We start from the raw sequence: 14,449 nt of genomic DNA, 5'->3' as shown, positions 1-14,449 counted from the left end.
TTTTATATCATCCTCAGCCTTCTTTTCATAGATTGTAGAGTTTCTTAGTGAAAAAATTGCACCTTCTCCTTTTGACTTAGTAGCTAGTATAGCTTAGAAACTCCAGGAGAGGGTTCCAGATGATAAACTGAAGCTATTAGAAATTATCGAATTTTTCCCTTTTGAAATGTGTTTGATTTTAGACATTAAATGTACTTACTTGTATTTGATCATCTACTTTTAAGATGTTTCCTCTGTTACTGAAACCATCGTATTTAGAATCGTGTTTGTTTTCAAGGCAGATATGTTAAATTTCTAAATGGTTCTAGCAGGAGACATTTTTACTACTATAGTACTATACTGGCCTTTTCTTCCTCCTAAAGCTATTTTTCCTTTTTTTGTTCTACTAACATGAGTTTAGAAAGCATATATTAATAAAAATATTCATACAAATTTTTTAAACTTTAAGCACTACAGAATGTGATTTTTTTCATGTCTTAAAATTAAGTCCTTTCTCTTGCTTTCTACTTTGTGTATTAGCTAATCTAGTAAAGATGTTACAGTTTTCCTTTTCCTTTTACTTCTAGGTAAAACCAAATAGTAACCAAGTTAATCTTGCCTCCTGCTGTGTGATGCCACCTGATTTGACTGCATTTGCTAAACAGTTTGACATACAGCTGTTGACTCATAATGATCCAAAAGGTAAGTTTGATAATTTATAGAGATCAAGTTTTTGTCTTACAAAAGCTATTTGATGGTGAGCTGAAAGAGTAGCTCAGTGTTAGAGTGCTTGCCTAGCATTTGAGACCCTGGGTTCAATCCTCATTGCTTCAAAAAAAGAAAGAAAAAATTAACATTATTGATATTTAACTTAAGTGTATATAGTGATAAATGGACAATTACTGTTTTCTAGAAGTATTTTTAATGATAAGTTCATTAAAAGTTAATGAGTTAGTTAAAAATGTCTTATTTTTGGTGTGTGTGTGTATGTGAGTGTGTATGTGTATAAAATGTCTAGTACAGCAAAGACTGGACCAAAGGGCCACTTGTATAAATATCTTCAGAAAGAGGCAGATATACTTTTTAATCAAAACTTAGTAAGCATCTTAGTTTAAGTACTGATCAGATATTTTATTCCTCACTGTAGGATGTGTATGTTTAGTGTTAATCAGAAACATTTGATTAATGAGAAAGGCTTATCTGCCTTCTGTAGAATAATTTATCAACATTTGACAGGATAACTAGAAAAGCTGGGAAGAGGATGTTCAACATAACTTGCAAACATAAATGTTTCATCGAAGCTGTATGTAAGTGAGAAATTTTAAAGAACAGTCATTTTAGTGAAAAGTCTAACAATGAATTGCTATGATGATTTATTTTGAAATATAAACCATTTAAATTTTAACTTTGCCTATGTTGGCAGATGTTTTATCACATCAGGATCTGTTTATATTTGAGGGGTACTGATCACAGTCATTGTTCAGCTGTTGATCCAGCCTGTATCCTCTTCCACTTCTATGGGAAGAAAACTCAGTTTTTCCAGTAGGATAAAACTAAGGTGTCTAGTATTTTATTTCTGTATATCTAAACATTGGCATTTAGATTATTTGCTAAAACATCATTGTTATAGTAAAATATATATGTTTATGGGGAGAGGATATTTAATCCATCTTTTATTTTGATCCTGAACATTCTTGTTAGAATTTCTAGGCTGATCGTGCATATACCACTAATGAATTTTTAGACCCTTTAATCTGTAATGAAATTTTTATTTGATTTGCCATGTTTACTGATTCTGAAGAGTTAACATAGTTGACTTTTAAAGTATGAAGGTTTTTTTGTTTTGTTTTTTGTTTTTTGGTACCGGGGATCTAATTCGGGACCTTGGCTTGTGAGGCCAGTGCCAGAACCACTGAGCTAAATCTCCAGCCCTGAAGTTTTTTATTTTTAAAGAACCAAGTTATAAAACATTTAACTGTGCTTGTCATCTGACATGGAATTGTTTTTATAAGTCCTCTGAAGGTCTGCCTCTGTACTAAAACTGTCTTTATTCCTTAGAATGAGTTTGTTTTCCATTATCCTTTGTCCTACAAGGCCCAGTAACAATTTAACCACCATTAGGGTAAAATTGTAACATTGGTGATACTAACTTCATAAAATATTTACTTATTTACTTTACCTTTCCCCCCTATTTCCATTAAATCTAATTATTATTGTGCCCTGTTCCCTCAGGGTCCTCTTCTTGTTGGACAGTCTAATAAACAATCCCATATTATTTTCTAAGGAGATATTTGCATTTTCATAATTTGCTCATAATGAAAACTACTTATGAGCTGTGGGAGACCTTAGACCCTCTTACTGTCTCAGTTTCTCCCTATAAAGGATAATTTCTAACACATAGGATAAACACTTGAGTTAACTGAGTTCATATATGGAAAGTACTCAGAAAAGTGCCTACATAATTACTGTTAATGCTGCCCACGTATCACAGCAGTTCACTTGGAATAGGCAGGTACTTTAGCACTCCCACATCATACTGTGTACATGGTCACTCACTTGCCATTTGGATGGTTGATTCTGACCCTGGATGAATCTTTCCATCTTGATCCATTCAAGACATTTGAGCAGTACTGTTTTCGGTAACTAGACATGCAATACTAACTCAGAAAAATCCCAGCTCTCATGGGACTTATCATCTAATGGGAAGAGACAGACAATAAAATAAATATTTAAAATTATAAGTGGTGGTATATGCTATAGAAAAAAGTTGGCTGAGGGAGAAAGTGTCCAGGTTAAGGGTGGTAGTTTTATATAGGGTGGTCAGGAAACCTTCTTTGCTAATGTAACATTAATCAGAGACTGGCAAGAAGGAAGGGAGCAAGCCTTGTAGATAGCAGAAGAGTGTTCTGGGAAGAGGGAACAGCTGATTCAGAGACCCCAAGATGTGAATGTGCTTCAGTTTTCAGGATATAGGAAGGAGGCCAGTGTGCCCAGAAGAAAAATAATAAAGAAGAGAATAGGAAGATGTAGCACCAGAGTGGTTTTAAAGAGTTTAGATAAAAACTTCAAATTAGAAAATAACGAGGAGATACAAACAAGAACGATTGTCAAAGATTTTTTAATGATTTCTGGTGCTCATCAGGAATATAAGCTTAACACTCACAGGGCCGGGGAATTAGCTCAGTGGTGCCGCGCCGCCTGCCTCACAAGCGCAAGGTCCTGAGTTTGATCCCTGGTACCAAAAAAAAGATTAACACTCACAATATCAGCTGCTGGTGTAAGTGTAAAGTACAATACAGTCTTTCTGGAAAGCAGTTGGCAGTATACTATGCAAGAGGCTTAAGAATGTACTTGTACTTCAGCCCTTCATTCCATAGCCAGGCATGCCATTGAAGGATGGTCATCATAGCATTAGTCTTAGCAAAGTTAGGAAAAACTGGAGTGTTTTTTGAGTAATAATAAGGAAATGTATAAATTATATCTACATTAAATAATATTGGAGGAGCTAAACGATGCGATTTCAAATCATACTGTAGTTACAGCATAATTTACCTCTTTTTTCCACTGACAATGTGAATATTTTCCATCTAATTATTCTGTGAATCATTTAAAAAATACATATATGTATATATTATATATATTATTAAACTATTATACTATATATAATATATAATAATATACATACACACATATATATATATTCAGAAAGCTCCAGAAAAAAAGTTACAAAGAATTACATACTAGTGAAAACAGTGTATCATTTCCAATTAGTAGGCTTATGATTCTCTCTTTTTCTTTTTCTATGTGTTTTCCCTGGCTTTACTTTAGAATTTCTAGTCAGGCGTGGTGGTAGGAGGATGCCACAAGTTTGTACTAGTTTGGGCCTCGGAGTAAAATACATAGTGAGACACTGTCTCAAAAAAAAAAAAAAAAAAAAACAACTTGAGAATTCCCTGGAGATCTTTAAAACACACACACACACACACACACACACACGCACACGCACAAAATGTCTAGTCTCCACCTCATCAAAAGTTGTGAATTAAATCGGCTGGAGTATAGATAATTTTTAAAGAATTGCTGGACCATTTTTGATATTTTGATTCAGATTTACAGCACACATGAAAGGATAAGCATATCTTATGTTTGGTTTTGATGTGCTTTGTTTACTGTTTTTAAATGCTTACGTACAGAGTAAAGTGCATTTGCTTTTGAGTTTAATACTTTGGGGTTTTATTGCTGTTGTTTTAGAACTGCTTTCTGAAGCAAGTTTCCAAGAAGCTCTTCAGGAAACCATCCCTGACATTCAAGCACACGAATGGGTACCACTGTGGCTGCTGAGGTACTCGGTCATTGTGAAAAGTAGAGGAATCATCAAATCGAAAGGCTACATTTTGCAAGCCAAAAGAAGGGGTTCTTAACTACAACTTAGGGTTGATAACCTGTTGACTTGTATTTTTCCTGAATATGAAGTAAGATGTGTAAAAATCTAGCTCTGACCTATAAATAGTGTCATTGAGGCACATATTCTTTAGTATGTTAAATAGTATGTTGTCTGTCATGTTTTGATTTGTTCTTTTGCCTCCATATGAGTCCACTCACATGAAGCACTGTACTGTTTTTATTAAACAATTGTTTTCTAATTGAAATTGTCTATATAAAGAAAATACTTGCAATATATTTTTCCTTTATTTTTATGACTAATAGAAATCAAGAAAATTTGTTGGTAGATATATTTTGGCCTAGGCATCAGGATAATGTATATACATATTTTTTATTTCCAAAAAAATTCGTTAATTGCTTCTCACTCTACAATACAGCAAAGCAATTTAATTTCAATTAAAACTGAAATACTAGAAGATATTTTTTTCTGTCTTTGATAAAATAATTATCTCTCAGAGTAACTGGAGTAGCTGGGGTCTAGTAGTATAAATAAAATTTACTTCAATACATGGATAGAAACATATTTTTTATATGATCTTGCTTGTAGTTTCGATATGATTTAACCATGTATTCTTGTGCCATATTTTCCTCTTCCTATTTACAAAAACCAAAGTAAGTCTGAAGCCTAGTTTTAAAATTGTTTGAAGCCTTTATAAAAGCTACCACTACCATCTCTAGATTCTTTTTAATTCTTAATCCATTCTTGAAGTATTGTTACTCATTTGAGATTATTCAGTTAGTACTGCACAGTTACAAGTGCTGGGCACTGTGGGCTCTAGAGAAGATGAAGCACAGAGCCCCAATCACTTATGTGATATTTGTTTCCCATTAATAACTGACTAGGAGGGACCAAAGCCAGAAAAGTGTGAAAAAAACTTTACTTCAGGGCCAACATTGTCTATTTAGACAACTTTGTTTGAGCTATGATCTTAACTCTTTTTCTTTTGGTGCTGGGGATTGCACCCAGGCCCTTTGCTAAAAGCACAAACTTACCACTTAGCTACACCCCAGCCTGGTCTTAACTATCTTAAACCAGAACAATATAATCAAAACTTTAGAGCTAGAAGAGACTATAGGTCATTGAGTATAATTCTTTTTTTTTTTTTTTTGGTACCGGAGATCGAACTCGGGACCTTGTGCTTTGCAAGGCAGACAGCAAAACCACTGAGCTAAATCCCCGGGCCTTGAGTATAATTGTTCATTAGTTTAAAAACTAGAAAACTGCAAATAAGTAAACTACAGCCTTCAATACATACTATAGGTCTCCTTAATTCTATAAATTCATAACCCAAAAAAGTTTTTTAAATTCTTAAAAAATCTCTTGTATCTCAATATTTTTAAACCATGGATCTATATAAATCTTACCTTGCTCAAATTTTCTCAACTTAAAGTAATTGTGGTTCCATACCAAAAATTTTGGTCATTAGAATTACATGAAATCAACTATTTGCCTGCTAAAACTTAGACTTTGAGCTTCTTAAAGCCTTCTAGCCTTTATTAATCGTATGTAACCTTAAATATAGAGTTAACTTTTTTTTTAGAGTTAACTTTTTAATTTAGAAATGTACAACATGATATCACATAGTCCTTAAATGCTTATTTTAAATCTATGCAGAAAATTGGCTGAGATATTCTGAAGGGGAACATCAGTGTCACATTTACCATTTTTCAAAATCCAGAACTTAAAAAGGGATTGTCTGAAGGGTTATTTTGAAAGTGGAAAAACTGCTTAAATTACTTATGTGTCTGAACCTCAGCAGAAACTTTTCATGTGATCTTCACTACTATTGAAAAAGAAGCAAGATGATAGGTTTATTTTGTGAAGGGAATTACGTATGGAGAATTATGTATGTATTTTTAAATGAGATTTTGATGTTTCATTCCACCTGAATTTCTGTTTTTGAATAACCTTTAAAAAACTGAGTTTTGGGGGCTGGGGATTTAGCTCAGTGGTTCCAGTGCCTGCCGCGCAAGCGCAAGGTCGAGTTCGATCCCCGGTACCAAAAAAAAAAAAAACAACTGAGTTTTTTTAAGGCTTTATCATTTTTCGACCTGTTTACAACTTTTTTTCATGAACTGTCAGAAATTAGTGAATAATGAATACTTTCCAAATATTTAAGTACTTAATGTTTTAAAAGCCATAAATGAATAGAGGTAATACTATCAATTGCTTAAAACTTAAAGCTAAGTTATCAATAGTGTATAGAACAGATACGTTTTCTGGGGAGATGTGAATCTAGTAATCCAAGGTAAGAAGTTTATATAATTTTTCCTCAGTAAATACATAAAGAAGCTATAGTTTGTTATTCCTTTTCCAGAATACACTAGAGCCTTACTTTAACACAATGTACTGTAACTTGGAATTTGTCCTGAGTCCCACTCATCAAAAAAATTGTAGTCATCAGAAGGACCAGTGTCTTATATATTCACATGGTGTAAATTCTGAAGACCACATTATGCCAGTACATTACTAGAGTATTCATTGAGGGATGGCCAATGCTAGAACTTGAATCATAACTAATAGCTAATCATTTTTCAGGTCTCAAAAAAGAGATCATTTGGACAGCTGTACATAAAATGGAAAATAAAAAGCTACTGTTTTACATGAATAGTTCAGACTTTTCTGTGCCAGAGCCAAGTAATAACTAAAATTAGAATCTTAATTTTTTGTGGTAAAAGGTCCAAGGCTCATTTAATTATGTTCCTTTCTATAAGATTTTGTATCCAAGTTTTCCACTAAGTATTTTCAACTTTTGATAATGTAAGCAACTGATATATTTATTGTATTATAGGCCGACAATTCATCTTTCTTCCAGATATACATTTAGAGAAATGTGAAGTTGTTTGAATGAAAATTTAAACCATTTGTGTCATTGTGTGCTTTCATATTGATGAACCAACTTATGATTTTGAACCTATTTTTCCATCATTGACTTGTACCAATACTTATACTTTTCCTATAAAGTTGATGATGGGATTTGTCAGTTCAATTTTTGAAAAAAAATACTGATATGACTTTCATTAATATTTTTATAGTTTTCAGAATTAGAGATACAGTTAGGAAGGGAAAAGTTTTAGATAACTTCTTTATGTGTCTGTAGTAGTGTACCATAAGATAGAAGCAAAATATGAAGCATTATTAGTTCATTAAATATTTATAATAATTTTTACTTTTGCCTATATTATGAATTTAACTAAAATAAAATGTGAGTTGTATATTTTTTAATTGAGTTGTTTCAATAGTTGGGAGCATCCTGCAACAACATACTGATTTTGAACTTTTTGAACTTGAACTGAGTATGATTTGAAAATAAATTATGAATAAATTTTAAATATCTAAGCCATAAATCTATTCATGCTTTATTCAGCAGATTTATTGAGTGCCTACTATATGCTAGGTACTGTGCAAAGTGCTACAGATAGACACAGATGAAAAACAATCCCTATCTTCAAGAAGCATATAGTATATTTGCAGGAAAGAGGAAAAAGAAGAGCAATATTAGAGTTGCATTGGTTAATGACAGAGGCAGGGAAAAAGATTAAGAGCATGTGGGAATAAGTGGAGCCAGGTGGTAGGGTAAAGATAATAAAGGCTTTCCAAAAGAAATTAACTTTACAGTAGGTTCAAAGGATGAAGTGTCATAGGCCTTGTGGGAAAATGCCTTTGTTTGCCTGGTTTGTAAATATACTTTAATTAAATGATGAAGCAGTTTATGTGTATGCTTACAACTTCAAAGAGAATAGGTGATATTCTATGGTGATAACATGCATACCCCATGTTTATAGCAACACAACTCACATTACCTAAGATTTGGAAGTGACGTTGAGACCATACACTAAGTGAAATAAACCAGACTCAGAAAGTTAAATATCACATGTTTTCTCTTATATGAGAAACCTAAAGCATAAAAATAAAAAGCAAAATAAAAGATAGGAAACAGGAGGTAGAATTTGTGGAGATTAGAAGGTGATTTAGGGAGAGGAGGGAGAAGAGGTAAAGAGAATTAAAATGAGATATCTATATGTATCAACTCCCCTTTACGTATTGTGTATTGCAAACATGTACTAATAAAAAAGGCAACCCAATAAAAAATAGACCAAAGATTAAGACAGGCTTTTCTCCAAAGAAGATATCTGAATAGGCAATAAGGGCATTAAAAGATGCTAAACATCATTTGTCATTAGGTACATGCAAATTAAACCACAGTGAGATATTTCTAAAATAACTAAAGTTCAGAGACAGTCCCAATTGTCGGTTAGGACGTGGAACAAGCAGAACTTTCAGATATTGCTGGTGGAAATGTAAAACTCCACTACCGGTATGGAAAATAACTTGGCATTTCTTATAAAGTTAAATGTGCCTTTACATATGACTTGACAATTCCACTCTAAATATTTTTTCAAGAGAGTGAAACCGGGCACAAGCTTAAGTATTGTATGGTATGTCTCACTTGAGTGAGGCCAAGTATGAAGAGTATAATAAAGGATGGATAGAAGGGGATGAGGGGATGGGTCTCTTACAATAGAAAAGTGGTCCAAGGGAACAAAGGTGAAGGGTGAGGAGTAAGGGAGATAAGTAGAATGAAGATATGCCATGTACAGGAACCTAATAAGCTCAATTAATGTAAACCTTATATGCTATAACATGAGCTAAGATTAATAATAACAAGAATGAGAATTGGGGGGCTGGGGATTTAGCTCAGTGGTTCTGCTGCCTGCCTCACATGCGCAAGGTCCTGACTTCAATCCCGGTACAAAAAAAAGAAAATTGGGATAAGGGAAGGGGCTAAAAAAAAAAAAGCTGTAGTATGTACATGTAACTACTCCCCAGGATGATTGTAAACTGCATGTACTCCAAACATGTACTACTAAAATAAAAAATAAACATTTTTTCAAGAGAAATAACGTTAAAAAGACATATGAATGTTCATAGCAGCTTTCTTCATTAAAACCTGGAAGCAACCTAAATATATATTAACAGCTGAATGGATAAATGTGTTACACAATTGAATACCATTCAGCAACAAAAAAATAACGAACCTAGTATTGTATATACAATAACATTGATGGATCTCAGAAACATGCTGAGTAAAAGAAGCCAGACACAAACGATTATTTCTTTACATGAAACTTTAAAACAAACAAAAAGTCTATTAAGCTGTTGCTGCTTCTTGGTGAATCAAGTTCTCTGAGTGTTGCAAAGTGTTAATCAGAACTGCAGTCCTACTTGAAGGACTGATTGAGGATTGCTCTGCTTCCAAGATCACTGGTTTGGTTGTTGGCAGGAGTTCCTCACAGGTTGTCAGACTGGGGATTCAGTTTCTCACTGCTTGTTGGCCTCCCTCAGTTTTTTATCACATGATTTGCTCCACAGGACATATCATAACATGCAGCTAGCTTCCTGGGATGAATGATTTGAAAGAAATCAAGATGGAAACCAACGTTTTTAAAACCTAACCTTGGAAGTAACATCCATCATTTTTGTCATACTATTTTTGTTGTAAGTCACTAAGAATAGTCCACCTTCAGGAGTTTGAAGGCCAAGAGATGGGATCATTGGGACCATCTTACAGGTCAAATTTAATATATGTAGAACAGAAAATGATGGTGCTTACCAGCTTTTTACCTGTAACTACTCAGCTATCTTAAGCCCAACTTGAGGCTGAAGAAAAAACACAATCTCAGAGATCGTGGCAGACCTCACTGGTCTTCCAAAGAGGACTTACAGATAACAGAAAGACTGAATACTTCAGTTGTTAGGATTTTGGAGATGGAGATGCTTTTCCAGAGATCCACATGGCTTAGTATCCACAGAATATGGGATGAAAGAAAAAAGTGTAGACCATTTAGGTAAATCCCAAAGGAAAAATTAGATATAATGTGATTTCTCAACAAGGACAGTCAAAACGTAAGGTCATTTATAGGAAATAACATACAGTAAATATACTGACCAGGTTCCAAAAGTTACACGTGCAGATGATCCAAACCTGAAATGACATCACAAGTTATTAAAGGAATAAAGGACACTTGTATCCTTGGAGAAAGCTGTGTCACAAGTTGCCACAGCCAGGCCATTTCAAGCAGCTGAAAACTGGCTCCTGCTTAGAATATCTAATACACACCGTCTCAGTAAGGAGTGGCTTTTAAATCTGGAGCTAAACAGTTATTCAAATGGGAGAAATGCAGAAATATCTAAGGGAGCCCCATGGTTCAAGATTAATAAAATTTCTTGGGGCCCACCTTCTCCTGCACCTGTTGTGCATTCTCCTAGTTAAAAGATGACTGTTAAGGAACAAGAATGGGAGATTCCTCCTTATATTTCCAATTGGAAAAATGCAAAGGGTTATGCAAGTCTATTAAACATCTAGCTGCTGATGGAAGATTTCAGACAGTACACATAAATGAAAATTTTGTCAAATTGGCTGAAGCTATATATATTACAGATCAGAAGGTTTGTGACTCTGTGGAAATGTGTGCCCAAGAAGGCAGATGGCTCAAAAAGAAAAGGAAAAATTATCCAAAAAGCCATGGAGATGAGGACTGGGATCAAAACCCATATGGAAAAAGAAGATGGGGAAGGCATGTGAATAATGAAACCCAGCATGAGAGGTGGAAAGAGACAGCATGACTGAAATTTTCCAAGGATGAGAGGTCACAACTCAGAGAACTGAAAAGCAGACTATCAGTGAAGCCACTGATGTTGGGGTGGCCAATCCTCAGACTTCTAATAGAAGTTCAATATGACCAAAGTTTTAACCAATTCAAGGGTGTGAACTGGATTTCCAGGTGGAGGTGAAATTTACATTTATGACCCAGCCTGGAGAGGTGGTAAAGATGGGTCTCACAGTATTTATAGGTCCAATAAAAATCTGGACGACATGTATGATGACCTAGAAGCCAGAATGAAGTCCAACAGGTTTGGTCCTGACAAGTAGATTTATGGTTCAGACCACAAACAGGCTGAAAAGGACCAGTTCAATTTGAGGAAGATCCTTTTGGTTTGGACAAGTTTTAGAAGAAGACAAACAGCATGATAGCTCTAAAAGACCTTAGTCACCACCTTCCCCAAGGAATACGAGCATAAGGGAAGGAGCAAGAGGAGGAAAGAATAGATACACCTCTCTTCAGTATGAAAACTATTTTATCCATCACGCTAATGATGCAAGTAATGGGGGAACACTTATAAATGGTCATGATAAAAACCAAACATGAGTACCAGAACCAGGGCCTGCTTTTTAATTATAGGATATGGGGGAACTGAAATTTCTTCTTTGAATTAGGTTTCTTTAAAGAGTGGGCTGTGTTTGTGCTTCTCCCACCTTTTGGTACTTATAGAACATACTGCCCCACATGCAGAATTGAGATTATTTCCTTTTGTGTGACACTAGTAGTATTGTCACAACTATAGTTACAACTGCTTATGACTAAAGTTACCCTAACTACCATGAGTAGAAAGATTGGACTGTGCTACCAAATGAATTTTTTTTTTTGGTATCGGGGATCAAACTCAGGACCTTGTGCTTGAGGCAGCGGCACCATTGAGCTAAATCCCCAGCCCCCAAATGAATTTTGTTCATATTCATACTGTGCTGTTTTACTCTGAAGTAGGAAAAGTAACGTTTTGGTTGGTGCAACTCTGTTTCCATAAAAACATTTAGACAAAAATGACAGTGCAGAATGATAATGAATATTTTTAGAAGGTTCATGTACTAAACCCTAATTTTTGTGTTAATTTCTAAAAGTCCAAAGAGAGACTTGACCTTTCAGTTTAATTAGTAAAATATAGACTACCCAGAGTTTCTCCTTGAACCTGAGTAATAGTACTGTATTTTTACATTTACCTAAAATCGAGTATACTGCATATGCTCAAAATCCACTTTAAATAAAGAAGAGGGTAGACCAGTGGTGGCGAACCTATGGCACACATGCCACAGCAGGCTGTTTGTATCACTCAAAGCTCTTAAAGGTTCGCCATTATTGGGTAGACAAAGAACCAAGAAGACCTGGTAGGCCATCTAATACCAAACCAGAATGTAGTTTTACACTTGATCTTAGCCAAAAGGCTGAGAAGCGATCCAGAATGTATTTTTGCCAATGGTCACCAGACCTATTGATAGACCAGCTCAGGCTTCTCATATAATGAACAACTGCTGACATTTTTATTTGTTTCTTTGCATTAAATTATAAATGCTGTGGAAGTTTGGTGGGATTTTTTTTTCTTTTCATTTTTAACTTGAAAGAAGCCATGCTTGCAAGTAAATATTGCATGCTGAATGATTTTCTAATATTTTCCCTGTTTTCTACACCATCATATTAATTTCACTTTCATGCAGTTCAAGTTAAAATTGTAGAGATTAGATGAGTGAGTACATGTAAGGCACTTAAAATAGTATCCGTATATGACTGCTGCTGTTCTCGGCTGCTTTGGTCTCCACTCCTCACCTTCTATTGGCTCACTTTCCTTCCTCTACATCTTTCATCTAATCTGTTTTCTCTTCTGTTCATCTTCTAACAGTGTCACTATTTGACCCTTCCACAATTCTTTCCCTTTTTCTCCTTACCACATTTCCTAGGAGAGTCAATCTAACCCTTTTCCATTGTTCTGATGTCACCTATTAATGGAGATTAAAGTTATCTACCCAAAATATCCTTCTGTTTTCTTCTCTGGAAAGTCTTTACAGTCACAGAAATTCAAATTCAGAAGATCCTTGCCTTAAGAGAAGGTGCATTCTTCTGTGGCTAATCCCTCCATCTCTTCTTTATTCAGTTCTTCAGCCGCAATTAAGTTCAGGGCAAACAGAAAATCCCCAAATAACTTTATAAAAGGTGTTTCAAGCCAAATGTGGTGATGCATGCCTGTACTCTCAGCACTCAGGAGGTTGAGTCAGAAGGATCACTCTGAGTTCGAGCCCAGCCTAGGCTATGTAGTGAGTTCAAGGCCAGCCTAGAATATACAGCAAGACTCAACAATCACCACCACCCCCCCGCCCCCCCGCGCGCAAGTGTTTCAGATGAAAGATATCTAGAAGTAGGCTGTTGAGGACTGATTTTACATCTTTACAAGTTGTCAGGATCTTTTTTTTTTTTTTTTTTTCACTGTTAAGCCATCTCTAAAGCATAGCCTGCATCCTCATGGCACAAAACTGCTGCCTGAAAACCAACAAATATAACTCTCCAGGAAGAAAAATAAATTTAGGAAGTCAGGGCGGGTCTCCTCTCTGGCCGGGGATTTAGCTCAGTGGTTCTGCTGCCTGCCTCGCAAGTGCAAGGCCCTGAGTTTGAGCCCTGGTACCAAAAATTATGTTCCTAAAGAACTGTACAGTTAATTTATATGTATTGACCAAAACTTGGTAACTAGGCACACCCTCCTTCAAGGAAAATTGAAAGGAGCTATTTTCAACTGGGAGGCAGTATATCCACCAAAATATGAGTGCTATGGCTTTAATACTGATTTTCTGTCACAAAGACTAGTAGAACAGATTTGGTAAGGCAAGCTCCTTTTTTCGCCTCCAGCAATAATTTCCATTTATTTACTTCTTCAACCATTTTGCATCCTCATTCTAGTTTTTCACCCTTCATTTAAAAACAAAATAAACAACCCCTCCTCCTAGTTCTACTCATTTTATTCCTTTCCCTACCCCACCAAAAAAGTTATCCCTCTCCTTTACAATTTTTCTCACGTCTTTTCCCAATTCCGACACATCATCTCACATTTAGATTGTCTAGCTTCCTAACTGGTAAAAATAAGTCTGTAAATCTTATTTGTACTTAACTTCACAAATAATACACGAGTACATTGTCGCTTTTTACAAATGTACAAATAACGGGAGAGTTTCCCTTAGGCCACGCTCACGGCTGGATCAAAACCTTTAATCAACTGAAGATGAATAGAAAGTGGGATAAATGATGCGATTTTCCACTCCGTTTGAGGAAAATAAGGACAAAGCCCTGTGTCATTGCGGGTGTTGGTGATTTCATTAGGGTCTCCTACCAGCAGGCTAGTCTTTCTTCTGCATCTCTGAAGGCA

General features: G+C 35.2%; 1 protein-coding gene and 1 pseudogene across 2 annotated transcripts in view; both read left to right on the top strand.

Annotated features, from left to right (window-relative positions):
- The window catches only part of Gclm (glutamate-cysteine ligase modifier subunit), a 33,135-nt gene extending 25,361 nt beyond the window's left edge, over positions 1 to 7,774 (top strand). The window contains exons 6-7 of the mRNA XM_004841237.4: positions 567 to 681; positions 4,231 to 7,774. Coding sequence (XP_004841294.1) covers positions 567 to 681; positions 4,231 to 4,400 — 285 coding nt within the window. The 3' untranslated portion in view covers positions 4,401 to 7,774. The remainder of the gene's footprint in view (positions 1 to 566; positions 682 to 4,230) is intronic.
- Positions 7,775 to 8,319: 545 nt separating this feature from the next.
- LOC101725486 (SNW domain-containing protein 1 pseudogene) lies at positions 8,320 to 14,420 on the top strand (annotated as a pseudogene). Its single transcript, XR_015451990.1, has one exon. The product of XR_015451990.1 is annotated as an SNW domain-containing protein 1 pseudogene (transcript).
- Positions 14,421 to 14,449: the final 29 nt, after the last annotated feature.

Source organism: Heterocephalus glaber, unplaced genomic scaffold (assembly GCF_053883595.1).
Source record: "Heterocephalus glaber isolate CG9 unplaced genomic scaffold, H.glaber_assembly_v1.0 deba00001442, whole genome shotgun sequence".
Lineage (NCBI taxonomy): Eukaryota > Metazoa > Chordata > Mammalia > Rodentia > Bathyergidae > Heterocephalus > Heterocephalus glaber.
The sequence above is the reverse complement of the archived record's forward strand: the minus strand, read 5'-3'. Positions and strand labels throughout refer to the sequence as shown.